The sequence below is a fragment of the Lepidothrix coronata genome, unplaced genomic scaffold, assembly GCF_001604755.1.
Source record: "Lepidothrix coronata isolate B3197 unplaced genomic scaffold, Lepidothrix_coronata-1.0 Scaffold279, whole genome shotgun sequence".
Taxonomy (NCBI): Eukaryota; Metazoa; Chordata; class Aves; order Passeriformes; family Pipridae; genus Lepidothrix; species Lepidothrix coronata.
In genome coordinates, this window is record NW_016690459.1 from 318,021 (window position 1) to 345,994 (window position 27,974).

The 27,974-nt window shown below is 49.1% G+C and overlaps 2 protein-coding genes across 3 annotated transcripts; both read left to right on the top strand.

The window, feature by feature from the left end:
• Positions 1-11,534: 11,534 nt before the first annotated feature.
• IFNLR1 (interferon lambda receptor 1) lies at positions 11,535-15,821 on the top strand. Its single transcript, XM_017836585.1, has 7 exons — positions 11,535-11,592; positions 12,054-12,177; positions 12,417-12,598; positions 12,938-13,080; positions 13,599-13,755; positions 14,256-14,374; positions 14,574-15,821. The coding sequence occupies exons 1-7, from the start codon at positions 11,535-11,537 to the stop codon at positions 15,489-15,491; spliced, it is 1,701 nt and encodes a 566-aa protein (XP_017692074.1). The 3' UTR covers positions 15,492-15,821.
• Positions 15,822-19,061: 3,240 nt separating this feature from the next.
• IL22RA1 (interleukin 22 receptor subunit alpha 1) lies at positions 19,062-26,143 on the top strand. 2 transcript variants are annotated; one of them, XM_017836583.1, is made up of 8 exons: positions 19,062-19,239; positions 19,903-20,033; positions 21,591-21,723; positions 22,081-22,262; positions 23,463-23,647; positions 24,095-24,230; positions 24,433-24,554; positions 25,006-26,143. In XM_017836583.1, the coding sequence occupies exons 2-8, from the start codon at positions 19,928-19,930 to the stop codon at positions 25,990-25,992; spliced, it is 1,851 nt and encodes a 616-aa protein (XP_017692072.1). In that variant the 5' UTR covers positions 19,062-19,239; positions 19,903-19,927; the 3' UTR covers positions 25,993-26,143. The 2 variants fall into 2 exon arrangements, with proteins under 2 accessions (XP_017692072.1, XP_017692073.1); XM_017836584.1 differs by lacking the exon at positions 19,903-20,033.
• Positions 26,144-27,974: the final 1,831 nt, after the last annotated feature.

The window sequence follows — 27,974 nt, forward strand, 5'->3', positions numbered from 1 at the left end:
TTCCTAATGGTCATGCCAATGTCCTCCCCCACTCCTCGCTTCCTCCCTCCTCTGCCAAGTAGCTGAGGGCTATGAAAAGCTCTGGAGGTCCAGTGGAGTCATCTCAGATGATGCTGAAACTCCTTGAGCTTGGCTACGTGGCAAAAATTTAGGGAAATAATTTGAGTGCCTGAATGGTAATAACTTAAAATAGGTCAGTAAAATGGCAGTGAAGTCCAGGCAGATGCTCCAGTTCAGAATCGGGTAGTCTTAATCAAGCATTTTTAATCTGAAATCACTTTCAATTAAATTACAGCAAATACAAAGAATTCTAACAGAATTATTTAATTCTAACTGAGCCTCTATAGACCACTCCAATTCCAGTTGAATCTAAGGGGAGTTAGGTAGCTCAATTCATATTCACACTTTTAAAGACACTGACAAAACAAAGCTTGAAAACACAATGGGACAAAATGCTCTTCAACAGGGGGACACGGAAAAGTCCTGCAAAGCCCCAGAATCCCAGAATGGTTCAGGTTGGAAGGGACCACAGTGGGTCAACTGGTCCATCCTCCCTGCCCAGGCAGGGGCATCCCAGAGCACACAGCACAGGGTTGTGTCCAGCTGGTTGTGGAACATCCCCAGTGAGGGAGATGGAATTTGATGCCTGTACTGGTTGTCCTCAAGCCTGGTTATAAAGATTCCACGTTCCCACAGCTGTCTCACCTGGAAGTTAAACACTAGGCACGGCCTGCACCATCCTGCACAGAAAAATCTGTATAAGGAACGTATATTTTTAATGCAAACACATTCCCAGGAGCACAAAGGCACCCAGTGAAGACGTTTCCTCATTGCTGGGTGCCTGTGCCCCACTGCCATCAGCACTAAAGGGAAAGAACAAGAGCCTGAGAAGACCCATCCTCTTGGGTGGAGGCTTATCATCATCACAGGAGATTTTAGGGTGATTCTCAGGGATTTAGACCTCCCATTTCAAATCACTGGCGTTTTACACTTCCAGATCAGCTGTGAAGTTGTAAAATCACTGAAGAAAGTGAAGATCAGGTCACATTAGTACCAAAAGGACCCAAAGTATGTGCAATTTCCCTCACAGCCTGGTGCTCTCAGTTAACTGAACTGTTGTTTTGTCTCTGACCATTCCCAAATAGGTTTTCTTACAACATCAAACCTGATTTTCTTTCGACTTATCTGATAGAGTTAAAAGAAAACACCCTGGCAATGCCACTGCATCACAGGAGAGGCTTTGATCATCTGGAACTGCCAACACACCTTGAAGGGTGTTAAACACATCTGACTTGGCTGATGGAACCTGCCTGTTCCCATTAAGTGTCCCTGCCAGGAGCCACCTGAGGAGAAGGGGCAGCACAAGGGAGAAATGACCCAGGTTTGGGTTCCTGGATACCCTCTGAGGTTTTCCCTGGGAGGAACTTTAGGACTTTGTGTTTAGCAGGTCACCCAGGCAGAGGTCAGGTGAAAGTGCATTTCTGCACAAGCTTTTAGAAGGAACTGACCTTTCCACTGTGGTTGTGGGCAGAGAAACCTTCCAGCAGGAAAAATCCTCTTTGGGATGGGGTGCTCATGTAAACTCAACAGATTTGAGTTTAGGGGTTCAGCTCCTTGGATGGCAGGTCCAGGTGGGTGATCCAGAATGCCAGGACACTGCAGTGTTGGGATTCATGAGCCTCTCTGCATGCAAAGGCCCTCCCAGCTGAAACCAGCTCTGACATTGCCAGGGCACGGATTTTAGACTCGGATTTTAAAGACTCGGATTAGAGGAGCAGATAGAGATAAATGCTGGAGTAGGGGAGACACTGCTGATGAAATGTTGATACTTCCACTCAATCTGTGTGTCTCAGAAACATCCTTTTGGGGAAAAAAAAAAAAAAGAAAAAAGAAAAAATAGTAATCCATTTGCACCAGCCTCTTTTATTTCCTGTTAATGGTTCAGGACTTTTCCCAGTTATCCTCTGCAGCCTGAAACACCAGGGGCACCTCATCCCCTGCCCTCTGGGAATGTGATTCTGGCTCTGTAGGTTATCTGGGGTGGGGGAGGAAGCAGGGCAGAAGGACGAGGGGGTGCCGTGCAGCTGATTCTCATTAATTTTGGAAGGAGTTATAAAAAGTAAGCTTTAAAGTCTGTCCTAAATATAAGGATTCAGCTGATTGAGAGCTCATCATCTGCTTCTATCTCTTGGCTAATCGTGAATACACTTCTGCTGTGTCACTTCAAAGGCACTGCACAGCTGGGAGGGTTTTCATCAAAGCTTCTGCATGTCTGGGGGAGGTTTTCCCCCCCATGAATATACATCACTGGAGGCACCTTTTCCCAACTTTTCCCATGCCTCCCTCTGATTGATCCTCATTTCATTCAGATGAGCTCTTCCTCTCTGGATGGCTAAAGGGCAAGAGACAGCTCCCTCCAAAGCTTTCCCACTCGCCTGGATGCCTCTCCGAAGATTTTCCTCTCATCAGAGTGGGGGAGGGAGGGAGCTGTTCAGACAAGAGATTGAGCCTTTAAATTAAATTCTTGTCATCTGAGGGCTGGGCCTGATAGTAGCGGGGGTGGGAAGTGTATTCTCCCAGTATCTCTGGGATAACTCTGGCCTGATCCTGATCTGGTGTAAATGTGGACTGATCTCAGCCCTGGAGTCTCCACACCCCCCAGTGCCAGGCAGGAGGCTGTTGGGTGAAGCAGCACCATCCCCTGCGTGGCTGCCCCGCGGGGTACGTGAGCTCCAGGGACTCAGAGCACTCTCTGGAATTGCTCAATTCCCCTCTTTTTTCGGTGGGGAAGGAGGGCCGGGCAGCCCGGTGGAATTTCAAACACTCAGCCACCCTCAGCCGGGCTGGGATTTCACAAGAGCCCAAGACCCAGCACGTGCAAAGTGCCGGTGGAAATGGGGGCCCCTCCGCGGCTCTGGGATGGGAGCTCACCCCTCCTGGAAACTCTGGGCCCGGTGCCACTTGGTTACAGCACGTCTCCTGGCTGGTGGCCAGAGCAGAGGAGCCTCAACCTCATCCCAGCTCTCCTGCCCTCCACCCTCTAATTGCGTGTTCCCCGGGGCCAAAATGACCCCAGCACTGCCAGGTCAGGACACTGGATGAGCACTCCTACACCCCTGGGAGGTTGGCCCGTAGGGGCGGGAACGCGATGCTCTGGATGATTTTTTTTTTAAATGTTACAAATCTCCTACACAGTGATCCATGTAAGAGTGACCTCCTCAGAGATTATCCACTGAGATCTTCCTCCATTCCAGTGAGACCCCTCAACAGTCCCTCCCTGGGAGCAGGAGAACTGCAGAGCCACCGCCCTCCTGTCACCAGCCAGTTCCACACCGGTGTCCTCACAGCCTCCTGTGCGTCCTCTCAGCTCAGAGTCCCATAAACCCACACCTTGGACCTTTACCAGGAAGTTCAAACCAGGTCCCCAGGGACACGTCACCCTCATGGGGTCTCTCCAACGCCATAACCTCTCTTGGTACCTCTGAATCCTGTCCTCCATGCTCAGCTCCAGGCTGGAACCCTCCCCTCCACAGCAGGAGCCCCTCTGGACAGGCATCAGGTGTGATGGTGTTCTTTGTGATCAGGACCTTTCTTCCCCCCAGACAGAGATGGGATTTCCCCCACACCAATCCCTGAATAGTTAATTGGATTGTGAATGGTTTATCACTTCTTTCACTGGGGTGTGTGGCTGGATTTACTTTGACACAAGCCCCTTTCTGAATTGCAAGTTGGCAACAATAAAAGGGAGAAGTCTTTAATTAGTTATCTGGCTAATTAACTTCTACAGCACTGTATAGCTTTGGCATCCAAATACTGCAATGCAAAACATTGCAAACATTCAAAGACTTCCCACCCCACCAGGAAGCTGCTGCCACCAGTGGTTGCAGGGGAAAAGCATCTCCCAGCCTTGGCCAAAGTGCCTGGAAATCCGCCTCTCCCTGGGCTCCCTGCACACCCACCCCTGCAGATAACTCACCTTCTCATGGTGATGTTCAAACTAAGGATACAGAACATATATGGCATCCCCACCTTATAGAATCATGGAATCATTAAGGGTGGAAAAGATCTTTAAGGTCATCATCGACCCAGCACCACCACCATGTTTACCACTAAACCATCCACATGTTTCCTGGACACTTCCAGGGATGGTGACTCCACCACTGCCCTGGGCAGCTTCTTCCGATGCTTAACAACCCTTTCAACGAACAATTCCCTAATATGTAACCTAAAACTCCTCTGGCACAGCTTGAGGCCATTTCCTCTCATCCTATCCCTTGTTCCCTGGGAGCAGAGCATGACCCCCCCGGCTCCACCCTCCTGTCAGGGAGTTGTAGAGAGTGAGGAGGTCTCCCCCGAGCATCCTTTTCTCCAGGCTGAGCCTCCCCAGCTCCCTCAGCCACTCCTGGTGCTCCAGCCCCTTCCCCAGCTCCGTTCCCTTCTCCAGCCTCGCTCCAGCTCCACGTCACCCTTCTCCTTCCCAGCGTGTGCACTCACTTCACCACTGGTAAAATACACTCAAGATCAAGTTTATCTCCTGCTTGCAAGGGGTGTGCAGAGATCCCTGCTTCCCTGAGTTTCAGTCAGGGCCATCCCACAGTCCTGAGCCAAGAGTGAAACCTCTCTCATCAGGCGGGGTGACGTCATATCACAGTGTAAGGAACTGCTCCCCAAGGGGGGTAAGCTCAGAATCCTGTGGGATGACCCCCAAGAGCAGGGTTTGGCTCGGGGAGTACAACAGGCAGGTTGCTGGAATTCAGTCTCTCTGTTGGAACATGCAGGGTCCCCAGCACTTTTCCCACGCTGGGAGCTGGGGGTTTCGGGAGGCTCGGTGCCCCCGGGACGTTCCCGTGTTGTTGTATCTGCACCTTGTGGGCAAGCACGTGTTTTCCTCCCTGTGCACTGGAGTTTCGCCGTTGCTGCATGTCCAGGCAGCTCCCTGCCTGCTCTCAGCCTCAATGAAAAGGCACCGGGAAGGGGAGGGAAGGGGCAGGTTTCAGGGAAAGCAAGAGAAGCAGCGTAAAAAACGGGCCACCAAGCTGGAACCCACTAAGCCACACATCCCACTGCCCCACCGCTCAGGGAGGCACAGAGGGAAAGGTCTGTCTGTGGTCAGGCTGGGATCCAAACTCTGCCTGCTTTGTTGGAGTTTGGATTTCAAGTGAGATCCGTTTAACCGCCGTGTTTAATTTATTAAGGGTAGAAAAGGGTTTTGCTTGCTGCCAGGTCCAACACCACCAGGTAAAACCAGGAGCAAGGCTTTGCCCCCTTCCTGTGCCCGTCCCTGTGGGATCTGGGGATCAGCTGGATTTCCAGCCGACAGAAGTGCTGCCTTTGCTCAAGAGGCAAGTTGTGCCTTCAGTGTTCCACAGGCAGCTGGTGGCTCCAGGACCTCAGTGCAGCAGCCCCATGTTTGCACCCCACAGACTGCACCCAAAACCCAGGTCATGGGGAAGGTAGCCTGAAGTCAGTTTGGAGCTGCAGAAAGAGGATCAAGGCCCAGCATGGGCATGAAAGATTCTTCTCCTTGTTCATTTGTTCATTAAACCTCTTAGAGGGGCTGATTTCACTCTGTGAGTGCAGGGTTTGCTGAGGAAATAAAAACATCTCTGCAGATTTGCACTTGCTAAATGATCAAGCAGCAAGGGACGGGGCAGGAAGGATGGGCTGGATCACTGACACAGGGAGGAGATGAGGGGAAGGTTCTCTCTCCCTGTACCAGAGGAGGATCTAAACCTGGAAGGGACAGAGATGCCTGTATTCTCCCCCTGCAGAACAGACTATTAAATGTGTACACCCTCTAAATCATGCCCCTTGTATCAGGAGCTGTGTCAGCCCCAGTTGCTGTGCACAGGCAAAGCCCTGAGTTCCTTTAAGAACCCTCCCACAGAAGAAAAAACTAAAGGAGATTAAATGATTCATAGCACTTGCATGGGGAAAACTTTATGGGCTTGTTTTTGCTTTTGCTTTTCATTTTAAGTCTTTTCAGGCTCAGTTTAAAAAACAAATCAAGCCCATTCTCTTCCCTTCCTCCTGGTGACAGGTTGCCCAGATGCCTGTCTGGGTCAAGGGGACACTGCTGCATTTTGTTTTACCATCTGGCATCGCCCAGCTCTGCAGATTTTTTTTAACCTCTTAATTCTCAGTAGCATTTCGCTCTGTGCTAACCCCGTGTTTGCTCTCCTGAACCTTCCAAAGTAATTCCCATCAACTGCACCACTCAGCAGCCTGTGTGTGTAAACCATGACAGTGTCAGGGCTGTTTCCAGGCACAAAGAGCAGGAGATTTCCCCTTCGGAGCCACAGAAGATCAAGTGCCCCCCAGCTCCACGTCAGAGCTAAGCCTCCAACAAAAAGCTTTCCAGGGAGAGACAAGAAGGTTCCAGGTCCCCACAGCCAGGATGGTGCTGGCAGCGTGTTGGCAGTGCCAGGCTGTCCCTGGGATCTCTCTCCTCCCCTCGGGGTGTCCCTGCACGGGGCGGGGGCTGTTTCCACACTCCTGTTCCTGGATGACACGGGTGCCTTTGCCACACAACTCGTCCTACAGACCTACATAAGCCAGGGAGAGCAAGGGAGAGCTGGGCAGAAGAGCTGCCAAGGAGGTGAAGACAGTGTGGGGTACAGTGATCCCTGTACCTCAGGGCCAAAGTCGTCCTTTCCTTGTGAGGAACTCAGGACAGGGGAGGGAGTTTCCAAAACTAGTGACTTGTTTGGACATTTTCTGCCCCTCCCCTAAGCATTGGTCTCCTTGTAAAACAGGATGTTCTCCCCCCAAAAATTGCAAGTGGTTTCCACAGAAAACTTTGGAAGTGCATAAAGTCTCACTTTCAGTTTCAAATTATGTTTTTATGTTTGGTTTGGGGCTGAGGGATATTTTCTCTTCAGACACTGCCATGCTCATTCACTTGTCCAAGTGGATGGTGAAGAAATGTTGAAGGAAAAATTATTCCCCTGCCCTCAGATTTTGCTTTGCCCAGCTCTGAAGACAGGCCCACTTGGCACACTTTTACCACCACAGTTGGCAGAGGGTGGGTTTAGACTGGATATTAGAAATTCCCCCCTGTGAGGGTGGGGAGGCCCCGGCACAGGTTACCCAGAGAAGCTGTGGCTGCCCCTGGATCCCTGGGAGTGTCCAAGGCCAGGTTGGATGGGGCTTGGAGCAACCTGGGCTGGTGGAAGGTGTCCCTGCCCATGGCAGGGGGTGGAATGAGGTGGGCTTTAAGGTCCCTCCCAACCCAAACCATTCTAGGATTTTATGATTCACAGTTATATCAGCTCCACCACCTCCAGAAATAAAGAGATTAAGCCAAGAAAAGCAGTCTCACACTGGTGAGGACTCCAGCTCCACCTGGAAGCTCTGCAGGTCACTTCCCAAGTCAAAGATTTTCTCACTGCCAAGCCTTGGGCTCACACAATTTTCCTGTCTCAGTCCCCGTGTGCACAATACCTGAGCACACACCCGTGGTGAGAGGGATCTGGGTGATGTTCCAGGGAAATGCTGAGGAATGCTCCAGGTCTGGGGGCTGTGGGAGCACAGGGACAGCCCAGGGACGGGTGTCAGGGGCTGCCAGGACTGTCTGAGGCATCATCACACCCTCAGCGGGAAGTTAATTAAACAGCAGAGAAGGAAAAGACCATTAAAAAGCTGAGTCTGAGCAACTAAAGGCCTTAGTCACTCAGTGATGAAGATCTTAGGCAAAAACTGCTTTTAAAACAGTATTTATCCAGATCATGTTCCTTTAAGAAATGTCTCAAATCATCCAGTGAGGGCTGCTGGGAAATGTCACTCTTGTTCCCTGACACTTTCAGTGTCCAGAAGGTTTGTGACAACTGCCACCTCCTCTCCCCACCTGCAGCTGAGCAATCCCACAGCACAGAACTGCCAGAGCTGCTAGAGAAGAACAATTTCTGACCTGAAGAAACTGAAAATTTCCTTCCCCAAATATGTCGAGTCGACACTTTCCAGTGTTCCAATAGAAACGTTCTCCAAATACACCTTCTGGTTTCATTCGGGGAAAGAAAAGCTCTTAACACTCAGAAAGAAACAAAAAAATCAACTGGGAAAGTCCATGTGGAGGCTATTTCAGAAAAGGTATTTCACATTTTAAGAAATACTGAAAACATTCCCCAGCCCTGGGAATGTCCAAGGCCAGGTTGGACGGGGTTTGGAGCAACCTGGGCTAGTAGCAGGTTCCCCGCCTGTGGCAGGGGGTGGAATGAGATGAGCTTTAAGGTCCTTCCCAACCCAAACCACTCTGTGATTCCGTGATTCATCCAACCCCCCCCACAACGTGGTGGTGATGGAAATGTAAGAGCACACTGGAAGTGTTAATCACGCTGCTCTTATGGATCAGTGGTTCCTCGTGGTGCCATTTGTACCAGAAATGCCCTGTTACAATTTTTAATCTGTGGATGTTCTTTATTCCCCAGGCTCAGTCACCCTCCCAGGCTCCCAGAACGCACCACACACAGTTCTGGGTGGGGTAAGAGCAAAAGGAAGGAGCTGGGGTGACTTGATGCTGCCTGTTGCCTCCAAAGGCTTCACAAAATCAAACCACAGCCCCAACTGTGCCTCCTCCCAAGGGTGACACTGTATTTCCTGCAGTGCCCTTCCTCAAGATGGGCAGATACCCGTCAGTGTGACTCAGGAAAGGTCACAGGGTTTGCCCCCGTGGGCTGAATCAGTTGTTGCTCGTGGAGAGGGAAGAGGTGGCACATGGAGAGTCCCCCAGGTATCACAGAGCATGCAAAGGTGGAGGATGAGGCTGTGGAATGTACTGTGGAATGACAACCCCATCCCAAAGCATTTCACAGAATCACAGAATGATTCACAGAATCACTGAATGTCCTGAGCTGGAAGGGACCCACAAGGATCATCCAGTCCAATTCCTGACTCTGCCCAGACACCCCAACAATCCCACCCTGTCCCTGAGAGCGTTGTCCAAACCCTCCTGGAGCTCTGGCAGCCTTGGGGCCGTGCCCACTGCCCTGGGGAGCCTGGTCAGTGCCCAACCACTCTCTGGGGGAAGGACCTTTCCTGATATTAAGGATGGAAGAGGACCACAGTGGGGCCAAGCAGGGTCATCCTAAAGCACATTGCACAGGATTGCATCCAGATGGCTCTTGAATAAGGATATTTGGGTATTTATGCTCCATATGTGTAAAACAGCAGGAGGACTTGGGCACAGCTACTTATTTGCCCAAGGACAAAGAGTGTTCTCCTTCCTCTGCAGCAGCAGCTTCCCTGCCTGCATCATAAAGTCATCAGAGGCCACAGGACCCCCCAGCAGCCCCCCAGCACCGTGCAGCTGATCATCCTGCCCTTCACACAGGTGACAGTCCTGATCCCTTCCCTGCCTGGGCACCCACAGCCAGGGACAAAGGGGAGTGGGGCAGGAGAGCAAAACTTTGGGTGGTCGGTGCCCTGTGTGCCCTCCGTGAGAGGATGCTGTGGGAACGCTCAGCAGGGCACGGCCCGGGCCGGGGGTGCTGAGCAGTGCGGAGGGCGGAGGGAGTTCTGAGTGCTTTGCCGAAGTTTCAAATCGATGTCGCTCGGAGGAAAAGCGTGTTTTGTTTGATGGGCAGCGACACCTCGTGGCATTGGCCACCCCCTGTGCCAGCAGCGCTCCGGGATTTCCTGGGACAGGTGTGCTAAAATCAGGGGGAGTTTTGCCACAGAGGCCAGTGGAGCCCAGATTTCAGGGCAGAAGTTTCACAGGAAATGATGACGATGATGACGGTGATGATGATGGTGATGATGATGGTGATGATAAGATTCACCTCTTGCAAATGCTGACTAAAAATGGCACCTCATCTTTGAGAGAAGCTGCCTGAGGGCTCTTAGCAAGACCTTAATGACTGGTCCTGGAACTGCTTCTGATTCTGCCCAGGCTGGTGCAGGAAGCACAAGATCCACGTGTTGGTCTTGGCTCTGATGTTTGGATGCTGAAGGGGAATAGACCCTCCAGATACTTTGCTTTGGGTTTTTCCTTATAAAGGATTATAGTTCTTTTTTGCAGAAGAAAGAGAAACTTCATAAAAACTAAATGAAATTAAACAGAGGTAGCAAAACAGCCAAGGACAAGTTCCAGTAACAGAAGCCCATGGTGAGAAGAAATGGAGATTTTTGGAGTAAATTGTGACTGAAGAAACTCGTAACTTTGCCTCCTCCTATGGCTCGAATCATACCATGTTCATGGAAATGAGACACTTGATGCATTCCTGGTAAAAACACAGGCTTTGACCAGTACAAACCCAGCTCCATCAGCTTTTCTCCCACTTAGTACCCAGACCCTGACACTCACAGGAGCAGCAACAGGCTGTCTGTTGTGCTGGGTGAGTTTTCCAACTGGGGAAGAGCCAGGAAAACCCCTTTTCCCTAAGCTGTAACTTCATTGACTCATTCCCTTTCCTCATGGCACAGGCCTGGAGGTGACTGTGATGGGAAAGCAGGAGAGCAGATGTGCCAAACAACAGCACAATCAATCCAGGGATTTCCCCCTTCTCTCCCTGTGCACAGGATGCAGTGGCACAGCCATTCCAAGCACATCCCCCTGGGCATTGTACTTGTAACGTGGCTGAGCCAGGATATTTCTTGATTTTCTGAGACACACAGAACAAAACTGCTGCTCCTTGGCTTTGCTTCAGGAAGAACTGTGAGGGTGTGGGACACAGCAGCAACTTAGGAACCAGGCTGTGCCCCAGGAGAGCTCTGGAGTTGAAAGGAGCCGTGTTGTAAGGACACAAACACCTTGAGAGTCTTATGGATGCAAATTCCAAGGCCAACAGCCAGTGTGCTCATGGATCTGGGAGCACAGGGGCCAAGCATGACCCATGTGCTGGCTCAGCCCTGGCAGCTGGTCCTGATCCTCAGGGAGATTTTTGGTCTCCTGACAAATAACTGGTAACCAAGGTATAGGGAAGTTGCAGCACTGGCATTCAGGAAACACAGGATTTAGCAGATGGATCCACGTCCTTTCACTTGCCCACAGTGGGAAGGGGCAGATCCCTGTCCCACCTCTGCACCTCACCCCTGCATCTGGAAAGTGGAGTGATTCCCTGACTCCTGAAAAACGTGATGGTGACAGAAATAAAGAGAAAATCCTCGATGTCTTGTAAACACCGGGCTATCAGAGCACCCCACCCTTCCGGTTTTTATTGGTGGTGGTTATAAATAGATTCCTCCAGCAGTGAAACCTCAGTTGATTTCTATTAATATTTCACAGCCCCGCAGGTACATTCCAAAGGTCTGATTTTTAACGAGGATGGGCTGGGCTTCCTCTGCGTTCCACAGCCTGTGCCGAGGTGCACTGGAGGGCGTAGTACTGCAACCTTTCACGCCTCCTTTCCCCAAAATTCCTCTCCCACGGGCTCCTTGCCCGGTCCAACGTGCAGGGCTGTGCTTGGCTGTACCAGGAAGGGAGGGTGTGCGCGTGTGTGCGGGGCATTAACTCCAGCATCCCCTGGATTCATACAGCTTCAGCCAACAAAAACGGCGCCATGAAAAGGTGTCAAGGGAAGGAAGATGTGACCAGCGGGATGTTCTCCTGGAGGGTCAGAGTCCTGATGGCTCTGTGCTTCCTGCACCGGGCTGGAGGTACCTGTTTGTTACTTTTCCTTTCACAACGTGGCTTTGCTTGTAAGGAGGAGAGACAGATATGGGCAAATTTTAAGCAGTTTGAATGGGAATGATTCACACAAAGTGAGTTATTCCACGGCAAAGGCAATTTAAAATCTGTCTATAGAAGGGGTCTTGTTGAGGGCTAGTGATGGACGTACTGGTCTGCCAGGAAAAATAGGTGCCAGGAAAGTCCATGTGGCAGAGCTGGATGCTGCACCTCGCTGCATTCCTGGCAGGATCTGCCTGGGAGGATGTTTTATAAGAAATGAGGAAAAAAAAATTACTATATCATACCTGCTTCCATAGCCAATTTCCAGTTTTAAATGAACTGAGCTGCTCTGCCTCGAACTTTGACACCACCTCAATCAAAACCAGGTGATATTTCCTATCCCCAAAGATATTTTTAAATAATCCACATGATTTTCCCTTTTGATCAGGTCATGTTCGACTTCTCCCTCCTCAGAATGTCACACTACTGTCAAAGGATTTTGAAATGATTGTGACATGGGCTCCAGGAGAAGGTTCTCCCCAAGATGTGACATATACTGTGAGTTATGAAAGGTAAGTCTGATTGAAGGTGTGGCACAGGGCAAACAACTGTGCAACTCTATTAATCAATGTCATAATGATCAGTGACCTTTCACCAAAAACCAAACGTTATCCACACTGAAAGTGCTCCAAACTCCGAGCAAGATTTGGGACCCATCCTCCAAAACACTCCCTTCTCTTGCTGCACGAGTTATAGCAAAACAACACGTTTAATACTATGGTAATTATGGTGTGGTCGTTTCTTCTTTCAGCAAGGATCACGAGGGCAAATGGCTGGAGGTTCCTCATTGCAGCAACATTCCCACAACCTCTTGCATTCTGACTTGTGAGCCTTCAAACATCTACGCTGAGGTCCGGGCTCGAGTGAGAGCTGTTTCAGGACGACTCCAGTCACGCTGGGTAAAATCCCGGTTCAAGGATTACTATTCAGCAGGTGAGTCTGTCAGGTTCCAGCCCGGATGGAGGGACATCCCAGCAACAGTGTTGCCTGAGCAAATGAGCAGCTCCCACACCACAGAAACAGAAATCAGGAGCTTTGTGGAGCACAAACTGCAACGAGCCCTGATCGGCTGAAAATTAAATTTGTGGCAAGAGTTGTCAGAATTTGTTCATCGGAGCTCCAGGTGAACAAACTGGCTTCAAGCTTTCCATATACCAGCAGGGGGATGTGGGGTAAAAAAGGTGTTCCTTTGCCTCCCTCCTGGTGTGGATCAGTCACAGAAAGGTAAGACCCAAGCAAGCACCATTCTCATGTCTGGTTGCTCCGTTGCAGTGGAACTGGCTCCCCCCGTGCTCATCCTGAAGGTCAAGGAGAATTCAATCCATGTGAGTGCCTCCTTCCCTTTGCCCACCTGTGTGGAGAAGCTCACTTGGAAGTACGAACTGAACTACTGGAAAGCTGGATCTGAAGACAAGGTCAGTAAAAGTGGCTCTTCTTGGGGGGAAAGGAGGAACGATGGCCGGCTTGAACTGAAACAGCTTCAAATTTCTGCATCCAGGGCCTAGGGAAAAGGAACTGGCCAAACCAGAGTTAAACCAAAGCCAGAGAAAAAAAGTAGATGCGAGTGCACGTGTGTGTTGTGTGTGTTGTGTGTGTGTTGTGTGTGTGTGCCTCCTTATCTTATTGTCAGTTCCCTATTTTTATCAGGAAGGGGATGCTACACTACAGTCAATATCTGAGGTTTAAAACAACCTGGTCAGGTACCACTAGCAGCATTCCCTGGCAGAACAGAGCACAGCACAGCACAGCTGGAAATCCCACCCTGGGATCCATCACCCTGGGAGAGATTCTTGCTTGGAGTGTCTCTCCATGCACCTCCCAACCCTTAAGCCACACAACGTAACAAAGGGAATCACGGGCTGAAATGGTAGAGAAACACCACCCAAATACTGAAAGAACCATCTCTCCAATCCTCTGTTTTGTTTCCAAACAGAAGAAATACGAAGATAAATTCAGGAGGGACTCAGTGACTATTAACACCACTGCACTCAGAGGCAACTACTGCTTTAGTGCCAGATCTATCTACGAAAGCTACCCCACAAAATACAGCGAATTCTCCCCACCAGTGTGTGTGCCATTAAACCACAAAGGTATGTGGACCTTTTTCTGGTCCTTCCCAGAAAAGGATGTGGTGGGACATCGAGTGGGATTAGGCCAAGTCAAAGATTTCCACCAAAACTAGCTCTTCAAAAAGAACAAAAACGACAATGGGCTTCCTGTTAAAGGGTTGGATTTTCTAGTGAACTGTTCCTGCTTTCTGGAGAAACATTTTCACTTAAAAAAGCCAACCCTGAAATGTTTGCTGAATGTCCTCAATATTGTTGTGCTCTTGAGGGAAATTTGGGGAAAAATATGTGAATAAAGCTTCATGTTTTCCCCGATCCAAGTAAAGCATTGGCTGGTATGAACATTCCTTTGTGGCCATGACAGAGTCTGATCTTAGGCAGGTCTGTTCTCCTTCCTCTGCATTTGCAAAATACAGATCTTGAGCCCACCATTTTTTGAGATTTCTGAAAGAACAGCTGAATATAAAGCCCACAATTGCTAGAAAACCAGCACCGACAGGAGATTATTTTTTCTTCTTCACCAGTGAAGTTCCCACTTCCTGCCACGATCCCTGTGTTTGTCCTCCCCATCTTCCTGATTGGTGCCTTCATCCTCTGCTTTTTGAAACAAGATGCCAAGCAAAGGAAGATGCCTCAGGCTCTGGTATGGCCCAGATTCTGGGGTCCCCTCCTGACTCAAAGTCTTGCTGGTTTTCAGAGGGGAACTGGGGAGGAGTGGGGAGGGGGGTTCTGCACGTCTCAGTTTTATGTTTATAAGTCCCATTTTAAGTAGGCTTTCCTGTATCCAAACTTTTATTTTAAAAGCATCACTAACTGACTGTCTCCCTCCTTTTCCCTGGCAGGATTTTCGTCGCTTCCAAGCTGCTGGAGCAGCCTTTCCCTCGGAGCTCAGCGAGAAGGAATTCTGCAGTGACGATCTGACCTGCACAGAGAAGCCAAGGGCACAAAGGAAGACAGGCAGAGCCTTAGCAAGGAACAACATACCACAGGTGGCTTCTTTGCTATCACCATCATCATCATCAGATGATGATGAGGAGGAGGAGGAGGAGGAAGAAGACAGCGGTACCTTCATCCCATACAACCAAGTGACTCGCTTTCCAAAGAGACATCTCAACTGCCAACTACCCCAAACAGTTCAGGGGAAAACAAGCTTGGATTCAGGAACTGGAGGTCTCTCTGTGGACAGTGAATCTCTGCTTGACCTCAGTACCTCGGGTTTCTCCTCCTTCCCAGGGAGAAAGGATGAGGTGGACACCTCGGGATCCCAAGCAAATGAGGAGGCATCCCTTTCTCACAGTTCCTCTTTAGGGACAATATCCCTCACTGATGTGAGATTCCCAGGTTTCAGTGAACAGCACGAGGCAGACAGGGGTGAGAGCCTGGAAATGACCCTCCTTCATCCACTGATGGAGGGGGTTTGTGCCCAAGGCCCTCCCGGTGAGCACCACCCGCAGCAGGAGGGTCATCACTTCACCAGCTATCACCAGAAATCAATCCCTGATCTGCAGGGCCAGATCCACGGGATATCCCAGCTCGGGAAGGATCCCAACATCCAGCTGCTCATCCCCTTACACACTCTGCAGGTGGCAGCAGATGAAGGGATCTCGAGTGACTGTGACAGTGACAGTTCTACCGAAGGGACACCTCCCACATCCACGGTGCTGAGTGACACCTTTGGACCTTCAAACACGGGGGACAAATATGATTCAAAGTTTCAATTCAAAGGCTACAGCCATGCACATTACTTGGGAAGGACCTAGAGTACCCAGAGTGCCTGGAAAATGCTGGAGAGCTCCAGATATCCAGGCAAGGATACCTGAACAAGGACAAATATCTTGAGAGTGACGCTGGTTTTTTATTTATTCACTTCAAGTTTTCTCTGCTGATGTGTGGCCTATCAAGGCATATGACTTTAGGGACACAGAAGGTGTAATTAATTTCCCAGTAACCTCTGTACACTGTCCCAATGTACTGTGATAAGGTGCTCAGGCTCTGATTAGAGCCAGGGGTGAGTCAGGCAGAGGTTTCACACAGCAAACAGGCACTGCCTCCTGTTCACCCAGAACTTCAGAGCAAGGGAGCTGCTACATGTGAGTTGTGAAAGGCAAAACCACAACCCAGACTCGTGTGAAAGCATCAGCTGGGCCCTGAAAACACAGTGTTGTGCCTGCATGTTGATTTGGAGGAGATTTTAAACTGTTTATGTCACATTTGCTCCTCCCCAACTGCAGAACTGCACCTCTGCTGGGCTGGGAGCACCTTACAGAGACAGTCAGCAACATCTGTTCTTTGTGGGATGGAAAGTTCTCTACCTCAGCCTAAAAAGATCACCTTCTGTGTTCCAACAGAGGGAGAAATATGCAGCATGTTTGTTTATTTATTTTTTGTTTTATATGAATATACTTACAGAAGCTGAAACTCCTGCTGTGCAGAGTGTCTGAGAGCAATAATATTTTGATATTTTTATATATAACTCCATATGTGTGTGTTTTTGTGTCCCAGAGCTACAAAGGGTGACTGCAGCTCATCCTGAAAAATATTACATTTTAAAACAGGACCCCACCTGGGCCTTCCTAATGCTTTAGTTGGAGTAGAATCCTATGAGACTTCCCAGACAGGCCATCCTGGTCACTGAAAAACCAGGACTGTGACCCTCTCTCTGAACAAAGAATCACGGAGTGGTTTGGATTGGAAGTGACCTGAAAGCTCATTTCATTCCAGTCCCCTGCCATGGGCAGGGACACCTTCCACTAGCCCAGGTTGCTCCAACCTGGCCTTGGACACTCCTAGGGATGGGGCAGCCACAGCTTCTCTGGGCAACCTGTGCCAGGGCCTCCCCACCCTCCCAGGGAACAATTTCTTCCTTATATCTAATCTAGATCTCCCCTCTGTCAGTTTAAAGCCATTATCCCTTGTCCTATCACTATGTGCCCTTGTAAAAAGTCTTTTTATACTGAAGTATAAAGAGAGCCTTTGTGTGGAGGACACACCGAAAAGCAAAGCCTTAAAAGAAAGAGGGAAACACCCCCCAGCCATTCTCTGCATTCAGGGAGAGTTGTCTCAGATGAGGGAAGGGTGCTGATGGAGGGTATTAAAGCTGAAATCTTTAGAGAATCAGGAGAACAATATTTGAAAGGGGGAAGGGGTGATAGGAGGGGTTGGGAAGGGCTTTGAAGCAAGATGTGCTAATTAAGGGTCTGAATTAAAGTGGGAGGTTGGAGAAAGGACCCATCAACTAGAATTATCCTTTTTTTTCTTGCCTATCCTCTGCAAAGTGTCCTTTGGTACATCCTGCATTGTAATCCCTCCAGTTCATTTAGAAGGATACAGATGATACAAACGTAATCACCACCCAATTTCTTGTGCAATCAAGGAAAAACCCCCAGGCTTTGAGTTACAGGAAGCTCTGGAGTTGTGTAACCTCTACAAAACAATTTTGACATGTCACAGCTCTGCAAACAGGGCCTGGGATCAGTCCTTTGTCTTTCCAGGGAGCTGAGGGACAGGCTGCAGGGCCAGGTGAGCTGCTCTGGGGGAGGCAGCATCCCACTCCTCCACGTTTTCTTTCAGCAGGGCCTGAGACCTGTTTTCCACTGCAGAAGGGTCAGTCACAGCCAGAGCACATGTAGCAGTCACCAGGTTTGCTGCAGGCCCCCCCCCGACTGTGAGGGAGCTGAAAGTTTGAGGAGGTTTGGAAGTTCGAAGCCAAGTGCTTAATTTCAAACTTGAAAGTAGAGATTTGGAAACCTTCAGGCACCTAAAGATTCAGGGAGGTGCTTCCTGGGCTGTTCAAAAGGTGGCATCTCGCTAGAAATAAGGGCAGGAATGAAGCTGGAAGTTATATTCTCAAAACTAAAGTCTCAGGTGCAATCCAAGGTCCCTGATCCGTGCCCTGTCACACAGCAGAGGCACAAAGTAGTGACGTGAGTGAAGGAAAAAAAAAAGTGGAAATACTTTAGCAGGTCATTCAGGGAACACCCTAACGAAGAGTTATACTTAGTTAGATGTGGGCCACACTGGTGGATAGGTGTGTCTTGTTTAACACACCCGTGAGGCTTCTGCCTTTGTCCAGGTGAGGTGAGAAAGACAAAATGCCCAGTGGTGCATCATGGCATGGCTGGAGCCCTGTTAACACCCCAGCAGAGCAGGGAACAGAAAGAGCTTCAGGAACAGACAATCCACGAGGTGAAGAGGGAAGCAGAAGGGGTAGTTGGGATTTGTGGAACTTTTGGTGGAACTTGACCTTTATTCAGTGGTCCAGTTAGCCCTGGGCAAAGCTGAGGGCTGAGGACAGGACCCCAGCTGTGAAGAGGGGATAAGATAAAGCAGAGGAATGAGCCACAGAGGTAATCCAGCTTTTGAAAAAGGAATAGCCATGCTATAAACAGTCAAAAGCAGTGGCTCAGGGAGTGTCCTAAGCCTCAAATACAGGCTGCATGTGTGAAGCCTTCTCCTCTTGGGATATCTTGGGTAAAATAAGCAGCATGCAGAGGTACCAGTTCTCAAGTGTTCTATGCTCCTGGTGGTTCTAAACCTGCATCTCCTGGAGATTTCAGTTTTGATGGAAGAAGGAAATGTCTCTCCCTCTTCTGAGAAAAACCTGAACATGTAATTTAATAACACCTTAAATAACTGAACAGGCTATAGAAAAGGAACTATATCTCACAAACTCCCAGTTCTTACCACCAGGCATTCAGGATATCCCGAACAGAGCCTTAAATTGTAAACAGACACAAAAATAAACTGTAGGTCTACAGTGGCCCCTGCACGAAGCACGTGCTCCTCCCGTGGAAAGGCCACCTCCTTTCTCCCTCCTTCCTATGTCAGGTGAGAGAACTTCTGCACCCACCTGGCAGGGCAGAGCAGGGCAGAGCTGAGGAGCTGCCAAGGCTGCAGCAGGGCACGTGCTGGTCATTTGGTTCCCATCCAAGGTCAGTGTGAAGAGTGTAAAATCAAAGTGATCTGGCTGACTTTCACTTTGAGAAAGTATTCAAGGGTTTTCCTTGAGGAAATAGGTGTATTGCTTGCAGCAGGCATTAAAGCCAACCAGGTGCACCAGCACTAAGTTTTAATTTCTAGAGTTTCAACAAGCCCGAGTCGCCCGACCAGAAAAGCCAGGCTCAAACCCCAGAAACCTCAGGGAGGGCTTTCGGGCAGGAAGCTCTCAGCAAAAAGGTGTTTGGCTCTTTTTCAAGATTTGAGGGACTTTCTGAGCCTCTGGCTCATGCACCTTTGTACAGTCAGGTGGGGAGAGGTGCTCCCGTCGTGGCTCCCGCGCTCCCTCACACATGCGCAGGGCTGGTGAGCTCAGATCCCAGGGAAGGCGGGATAGGAGCTCTGCAGCCTGTTACTGAGCAACAAATCCAGCCTGGCCTCACAAGAGAGAATTTACCTCTCATGAAAGGTGATTCACCTGCACGCAGGATCAACCGCCTGCCCTCCCAGCCCAGCCTGCACAGGGATTCATGAAGCGATTCCTGCTCGTCCTGGCTGGATTTTCAGTGGTCGGTAAGTCCTGACTTCTCCTTTCCTGTCACTAATTGGGGGGTTTCTGCTTGATCCTGTAGTATGGGACATACTTCTATCATGTTTACTGAATTAACACCTAGAGAGTGAGCTGTTGTCTGAGGTTGCATAAAACTTGTTTTCCATGTTGTTCTCTCCTTTTTATAATTCCCGTGTGGGTTGGGGTGCTCAGTGCTTGAAGGGTTAGTAGGGAGGCAAAAAGATTCTTTCACTTCAAAGCATTTGCCACTGGTGTGTTACAACCCAAATCCTACAGGAGTAAAGGATATTCCTTGATTTCAGTGGGCTTTCGATCAGTCTCCTTGTGTCTCAAGCAGAGACACAAATGAACAAATAACCCTGGTTTTAAAAGAGGTGCAAACAAATAATGTAATCTGAAAATCATAGAATCATAACACAGTGGTTTGGGTAGGAAGGGATGTTGAAGAACATCCAATTCCACCCCCTGTCATGGACAGGGACACCTTCCACTAGCCCAGGTTGCTCAGAGCTCCATCCAACCTGGCCTTGGACACTTCCAGGGATGGGGCAGCCACAGCTTCTCTGGGCAACCTTTGCCAGGGCCTCCCCACCCTCACAGGGAAGGATTTCTCCCTTATATCTAATCTAAATCTACCCTCTAAAAGCCATTTAATCCTACTCCAGATATGGCAAACTCACTCCTGGGATAATGAAGGATAAACTTGCTGTTTCCAAACTCCAGCTTGTCATTTTCTGCTCCTGTCTGTGCTCCTACATCGCAGGGAAGGCGCCTTCAGAAACTCCTAGAACAGAAGGTCTGTCACTGTGAAATATCCTGGTTTTCCCCTGCCCACACTTGACTGTGCTTGTGTTACACTGCTTTGCATAACTGTTTTAGTGTGGATAAATGTGGGAAGACAGAGATTTCCTACTCCTGATACCATCAGGGTATTGGTGACTCAGTTTTCAATGTGCTCAGACAGGGAAACCCACCCACCCCCTACAGCAGGACGGGGGTGCTGAGCCTTGAACGAGCAGAGGCAGGTGTTGAAATCAGGGTGAAAACTGGACTAGATTTCAGTCCATTCCTGTGTCATTTCCCTGCCCAAATGCCCCACACAGCCCTGAGGATGGATCTGTGCCTTTCTGCCTGGCTGTCCTCCCCTGCAGCCGGCTGGTTTAGCTGCTGGCACTCAGCTCTGCTCCGGGGAGGCAGCAGGAAGGAAAGCTTGGAGCAGGATCTGGATGTGACTTAGCCTCTGCCCCTCCACAACTGCTCAATGGGATCTTGTCCAAGTCACCCCCATCCTGTCCTCAGTTTTCCCTCCCTACTTTCACTTGCTCACCCCCTTTTCTAACGAGGGATCTCATTGATTTTGAGCACCATGGTGGGACTGATCACTCTCAGCAAGCACAGGCTGAAGCCCACCCGTGTTCCAGGTGTTCATCAGCACCACAAACTGCACTGAGTAATGTATAAATGATCTACCTTTGAGGATCTGTCTATAAATTGAATTTACGGAGCTTACAAGTCCTGAAGGTCGCCCTGCAATTTAGAACCTTGTGACTCAGCCTTGGGAAATTTTGCAGTGTTTATTCTCACGGCAGGAGACAAAAGTCTGTAGGACATTTCTGCAGCACCTGCTCAGAGCCAGTTTGCTGCAGGGGGACTATGGTTGTGTCCTGCTCTACAGGGCCACGTTTGTCAGGGACAGGTGACATCCCTGCTCACCAAAGCCAGAGCCCACGTTCTGTGGGGCAGAGGAGCAGGGCTTGGGAAGCAGGGAGCTGGGTGAGTTGTTTGCTTTCAGCCTGGCACACCCAGATCAGAGTCCAGACGTCGGGTCCCTGCGTGTCACTCCACAGATCGACCCAATAAAACACGGAGTAGGAGAGGTCAACGGCAGCCACATCTTCAGGGATGTGAAACTGAGCTCTGCAGGCCACTTCCCTGAGTAGGGGCAGAAAGCAGAGGCATTCATAGACATGATTCTGGTCTTGAAAACAGGTTATTATTCTTATTTTAACATTATTCTTATTTTACCGGTTTTGTTTTAACTGCTTTAGAAAAAACTTGACAAGAAATTCAAGGATTCTCTCTCTGGCTTGAGTTTTTGAGGCCTTTCTGTGTAACTTCCTGCCTTACATTTCTTTGGGATGAGTCAACAACCTGCAAGGTGTATATATGGTGATGTGTGCAGGGTTTGAAGTCTTGTTCTGCTCAAGCTTCTGCTTTGCAGCCCAGCTCTAGCAAAATATCAGGAAGTGGCATCCCTGATATTTCTGTTCACTAAACAGCACCAGACCCACGTTCATCTGAGGGCTGAGATGCCAGAATATGCTTTTTAATACCAGTTTCTTTGCTCCTCCAGGTATTGTGAGTACAGGGAGATCACCATGTCTGAAACGTGCAGTGTTTTCTTCCACGAATTTTGAGAACATCCTGACCTGGGAAACAGAAGCAGATATCCCCCCTGGCACTGTATTTGAGGTCCAGTACAAACAGTATGTGAAGTTTGCTTCTTTTTGGGAGTTGTGCTGTTCTTAGGGAGAGAGAGAAGGGCCAAGAAGCAAAAGCTGGTTTTGCTGTTTTACTGTTACGGAAATGGCTCTGCTTGGAGAAGAGCTCAGTGAAGGACAAGATTATTCAAAGTGGTACATGATGCTCAGTTGGGCAAATATTTTACATCTTAGGTTGCCAGCTTTACTCCCTTACTGAGGTACTCTTTGCCTTCAGCAACTTCCTCCTCTATTCCGTCATTCCCACGCAGGTGTGAACAGTTGTCTTCCTCCGGTCGTGTCCTACCAAACAAACTGAAAGCTTCTTGTTGGTTTGTTTTTTGGTTTTTTTTTAAAACTCAGGTATGGAGAAAAATCCTGGCTCCCCAAGGCCGAGTGCCAGAGTATCACCCAGCACTTCTGCAACCTCACTGGTGAGACAGAGAACTTCGCAGAGCATTACTACGCCCGGGTGAGGGCGACGGGCCGGAGCGGCTGCTCCTCCGGCTGGGTGCGCTCCGAGAGGTTCGAGCCCAGGAAAGAGAGTAAGTACCCAGCCCAAAGCCCCCAAATCCCGCTTGCTGGGGAGCCAGCCCCGCTCTCACCGCTGTTTAGGGCAGCACCTCCCCTGATTTCAGTGTTGGAGGGCTCCTGTGCTTGCTAAGGGAGGGAGAGAAGGCCTGAAGGTTTGGTGTCGGGGCAAGGAGGCAAATGAGCAAATGGGCTCATTTGATCCAACATCAAAGTGGGACTACAGGGGAAAAGGAGAAGCCAGGTGTCTCTGATTCTGTGAGTCTCTGACCCCATGACTCTGTGCCCTTGAAGGAAGAGCTGCTGTTAAGGCTGATGAGAGGCAGAAGGAAATTAGTAAGACACAACCCAAGGACAGCCAGTAATAAAGTCCCAGGAGCTTTGAAATGTGAGCTCCTGAAAATTGGGATAAGCATCCAGCCCCATGGATACTTCATGTTCCCAACCCTTAAGTGAGCCCTCCTACAGACACACAGCACAGCCTTTGGAAGCATTATTGGTTCTGTAACTAAACTCTTCCCACTGCATATTCACCCAGAATAATTCAAGGTGCCAGTCAATGATTGTGAAGAGCCTTCAGATCTTTGCACCAAAAGAGCCACAGGCTGCTTTGGTCATTAAGCACTCACTGTCATTGCAGTGTGGGCATCAGACATGAGGTGGTCCTGCCTCCCAGAGCTGCTCTTTGCAGCTTCATGTTTCCAAACTACAGGTCCATGAAGGAATCCCACTGCTGCTCTTAGAGCTGCTGCTAGAGCTGGGGTTAAACTTCTGTTTAGTGCTGGGTGTAATGTGTGCCTGTCACTAGGGATAAGTGTAGACACAAAAGACCTGAACTACTCTAAAATCTGGCATAGGTTGGGAATAGGAGCTTTACCTGAGTGCCCTGTGGTGGGATTTCACACCATCACACACACGGGGGAGGATGTCCCTGGGAGGGACGGGGAAGCAACGTGGAATCACTGAGAACAGGGTCCTAAGGAAAAGCCTGGGGCAGGAACTCCTAGGAACAAACACTGGCTGAGTGTGGCAGAACCCCACAGCACCTGTGTCTCCAGTTGCCTGACTTTTCCCGTGCTCATACAGCTCAAACCCTTGTTGTGCATGAGCAGAAGGAATAATTCCAGTGAGTCTGGGGGGTATATGTTTAAGGTGATCTGATAATTATCAGCTTTACCCTTCCCAGCTGACAGTGCCTGTTGTGTCTTTCCCAGCTGTTATAGGAGCACCACAAGTGGAGTACATTCCCCATGTACGGTCCATAAAGTTTCTCATCCGGCCCCCCTACACTCCCCTGAGGGGGGAGGACAACCATCAGCTCACCGTGGAGGACATTTACAGCAAATTTGGGGCTGTTGGTTATCACCTGACAATATTCAACCAAAGGACGCACCAGCAGGTAAAGCACAACCTCAGGCACCGGCCTGTGATTCTGTAAATCACATTTTGGGTAAGATGGAGAAGGATCTCAGAGCTTACACACGATGGAGGAGATTTCTGATGGGACAGGGAAAGTCTCGGAGTCTTTGACTCTCAGCAGACAACGGGAACTTTAAGCATTCCTCTTAAATTCTGGAAAAGAACCTGGAGTTTCTGAGGGTACTGTGACTAAAAAGATGACTTAATTAGTTCAAGTCTCGAGAAACTGAAATGCAAAATTAAAAAGAGCAACAACAGAAAGCAAAGTGATGTAAATATTTAGAATTCCATACGTACAGAATAATTATAGCACTAAAACACCTTATCAAGTAAAATAATATTTTATGCTGAATTTTGCAATCTGATTTGAAGAAAATGTGGCATTTAATCTTTCTAAAATACAGATTTTACCTTTGTTTTCAACCAGCGGACAAAGAATGAGCACAACAAAGAATTTGAAGTTTCCGACTTGGACCCAGACACAGAATATAATGGAACAGTTTATATGTACCTCCTCCAGAAAAGCAGCAAATCTCAAGTGTTTTGGGTTAAAACACTAGAAGGTGAGGCTGTTAACTCTGCTGATTGAAAAGTCCAGCCAGGATACTGGATACACAAAATACACTGATTTTCATCAAGGAACACCAACTTAAATGATTTAAAAATTAAGTGCTATGAGACGAAACCTATAACATCATTTAGCTAATCTGGTGCAGCTTTTCTAATCCAACCCTCTTTCCACTTGTTCTCTTCCCCACTAACCAGACAAGACGTGGGTTCTCTACAGTCTGGTGGCACTGGGATTCTGTGCTGGGCTGGTGTTTGCTGCCACTGGTTACGTGATCTACAAATACGTCAAACAACACAGTGCCCAGCCCATGGCTCTGGTGAGTGTCCATCAGCCCCTGCAGCAGAGCTTTAAGGTCATAAAATCCCAGAATAGCTTGGGCTGGGAGGGACCTGGAAGATCAGGGATTCTCACCTATCCTTCACCTTCCACACTGAGTGCTGGGTCTTCACGTGAGATGAGCTTAAGGGATAATAAAGTATAATAATAAAATAAAAGGTTATTTCCACACTGTGCATAAGTTAAAGGAGGAGTTTTCCTTCCTCGTGTTTTAGGATTGCACAGTTGATACACAGTGAGAGCTGTCTGTACTCCTGTGAGGGGTCATTCCCCAGGAAAAAAGGAGTTCTTCTGTCAGCAGAGCAGGTCCCTGGTGGTTGTTACTGGCTCTTACTGACACTTCTCCAAGGAAAATTTTAAAGAACCAAAAGCAAACCTTCAAGGTTACAGCTTCTTGTTAATAACTCCTGCTTGTTTGTCTACTCCAACAGGACTTCAGAGGGATTTCATCGTTCCAGCCTCTCACACTGACAGTGGAGCACATCATAAAGCCCATTAGTTTATCCAAACCTTCCCTCTTCACCTCTGAAGTGCCGCTGCCTCAGATCAGCCAACAATTGGACCGAGCACTGGAGCCAGCACAGCCTTCCTGCCCCCCAGAAAGTGGCTATCAGCAACAGGCAGAGGTGCCAACATTCCAGCTGCCCCCTCAGCCCTCCTGCAAGGAAATTGCGGCTCCAACTGGTTACGCTCCTCAAAAGGCCCAGGAAAGCATTCCCGCTGCCACATCCAGCCAAACCCTGCCCCTGACCTACGGGCTGTGTGTGGAAGGCGCAGACCACGGGTACGAGAATTTGCGGCCAGACCAAACGCTGAAGGAAATCTCTCCGGGTCGTTTTGCTGATGGAAAGCTCACGACCCAGGTGCTGGGAAAGAGCTGCAGCCGCTGGAATTACAAAGAACAGCAGCCAAACGTGGCGTTGTGGGGGAGCAGGGGCAGAGCAGAGCCAGTGCCCTTCCAGGGGAGCCCTGGGCAAACGCAGCTGCTGCTGCAGAGTGACAGGGTGGAAAACCCGGAGCGTGTGCCCCAGTTGTCCCTGTCTTTGCTGAAACAAGGAGGATGCTACAGACAACAGGCAGCAGGACTGCCACTGCTCCTGCCTGCAGGGAACGCTGGCACAGACTGTGCTCCAGGGGAGGAACTGTCAGCACCTCTCCTCTCCTCCGTCCGGACTGGTAACCACTCCCCTGGAGAGGACAACGCGGAGCAGTGGATGTTGCCAGATCCATTCCCACATCCTGCAAAGCAAATGCAGCTCCCAGAGACTCCAGACATGGAAATGTTCCCGGCAGCAAAGGGGCTGAGCTGCACAGACACTGTCCCAGGCCGGGGCAGTGGCACTGCTCTCACTATGTTCTTCAAGGATTTGGAGTTAAAACTACAGGGGGATGAGGATGGGAACACAGAATTTTGTTAGGATGACAACGATTAAAATCCAGATTATGTTTTCTTGCATGAAACGGAAGCAATGCAATAAAAACAGCTAATCCTGGATGGATTAACACAGCACAGGGTTGTCAGACTGTCCCACCGTGGAGATTGGTACCTTTACTGACATAATTACTTCTTGTGTCTTTTCACTTATTTCTTGCGCATTCTTCAAACTTATTATGAGTTGGACTACTTTAAAAGCTGAGTTAAGATTCAGGTTCAAATTCCAGATTCAGTTTACTGAAAATTTAGCAAAATTTACAACAGAAACTGCCTTTGCCCTTTACCAACACCAAAGATCCAGGTCCAAGACATATCCACCCTTTGAAGAAATTCAGGGATGCAAACCTAAAAGAATGAAATGTACCATGGTACAGTAAAAGAATTAAATAGAGATTGGTGGATATATGATTCCTGGAAAACAGTAGGCTACTTCCCTGGAATGGACTTAGTCACTGAACTGGGTAACAGCTCCTGATGCAGCAGTTCTGTGAAACACATCCTTGTCCTGCTGTGCTCTTTAAAGCCTTTAGCACTTGCACAGTCACAAAAGGCAATCTAAATTCTACTTGTTCGGGGGACAGGGGAGGAAATTATTTTTCATTCAGAGGAAGGCAGAGTTCAGCCTGTTGATTTCCACTGCTGTGGTGAAAAAAATGTGCGTGATGACATCAGTTTTAGGGGAGAACTGAAACCATTTATAGGAATAAGCAAGGCTTGAATGGTATGGGGAAGTATTTGCTCAAAGAGCCAAAGGCTGACCAGAGGCAAAACTCAGCTGTTCTCACTCTAAGTGCACTTGGGTGTTTTCTCACTCCAGGGAAACTGAAGCTAAAGGCTGAACTCCTCTTGCTTTGGGGTGATTTTGCAAATCAACCAAGGCCTTGTGAAGTAAAGATTTTTCATGATTCAAGCCAGGATTAAAGGACTGGTCTTAGAAACTTTCCAGGCAAAGATTCAGCTCTGAACTGCAGCAGCAACAACTGACAAAGCACCGTGGCCATGTCGTGTGAGGCCAAAAGGTGCAGGTGTGGTGAGGAGCTGTCATGGCACAGGGTTTGAAAGGTTTAAATATGTTTGGGTGGAGACCAGAGGGACATTTCCATTCCTCACTCCTCTTCATACCGTTCAGTCCCAAAGGGTTTGTGGAATGTCCTTTGATCTCTGTCATGTGCTTTGTGCCCCAAAACACCAACACACAGAGAAACTCTGCAGCTACAGGAGGTACAGCAGCCCAGCTGTGCTGATTCCAAGGTGTGAGACCCCAGGGGTAATATTTTTCCCTACTAAAGACCCCTGGAGAGGCTTTTAAAGCCAGTGATGCCAATTACCTTATTCAGAGTTGCCTGTGGGCTGCATATCTTGTGTCAACAACATTCCCAGCCACTCTGCTCAGGGAATAATCAAATGCCACAATGTCACCATTTTGGCTTGTGTTGTGAAACATAACCCCCAGCACAGGATCAGTATGGGCAGCCTCGTGTGGAAGGAAGAGGTGCCTTGGGAGAGCATTTGAAGATGCTGTTAAAGAATCCACTATTTTCTGTTTTAAAAGCCTTTTCAATTCCATCTGCAGACCCCCTGCCACAGGGTCTGGCCATGTCCAGACTGTAATAAATGTATCATCTTGGTGGAGGGGAGATGGAAACTGAGGTGCAGAGAGTCTAGGAATGGGTTTTTAGAATGTCTGTAGGTTCCTAAAGATGCAAAGTGTCCCAGAGCTGGGACATCCATCTCTCCCTCAGGAACCTTAAACACCTTCAAGGCTACATTGCCTCTGACTGCACAGAAAGGCTGTGTATGGCAGGAACGATTCCAGCCCCATCCCATCCTGCCTGTTCCACCCTTCCCAGCAGCAGCTGGGATGGTCAGGGATCCCAGGCAGGAGGGAGGCTCTGAGCTGTGTCCCAAGGAGGTGACTGACTCCAATATTCCCGATTTCCTGCTCTCACCATGGCTTAGTCAATG

Bases quoted from the DNA above. Each gene is read 5' to 3' on its own strand.
- IFNLR1 (XM_017836585.1), top strand. From the start codon at position 11,535: ATGTTCTCCTGGAGGGTCAGAGTCCTGATGGCTCTGTGCTTCCTGCAC. The intron at 11,593-12,053 runs GTACCTGTTTGT...CCTTTTGATCAG, and splicing joins CTTCCTGCACCGGGCTGGAG to GTCATGTTCGACTTCTCCCT. The intron at 13,756-14,255 runs GTATGTGGACCT...CTTCTTCACCAG, and splicing joins TGTGCCATTAAACCACAAAG to TGAAGTTCCCACTTCCTGCC.
- IL22RA1 (XM_017836583.1), top strand. From the start codon at position 19,928: ATGAAGGATAAACTTGCTGTTTCCAAACTCCAGCTTGTCATTTTCTGC. The intron at 20,034-21,590 runs GTCTGTCACTGT...TTGCTCCTCCAG, and splicing joins AGAAACTCCTAGAACAGAAG to GTATTGTGAGTACAGGGAGA. The intron at 24,555-25,005 runs GTGAGTGTCCAT...CTACTCCAACAG, and splicing joins GTGCCCAGCCCATGGCTCTG to GACTTCAGAGGGATTTCATC.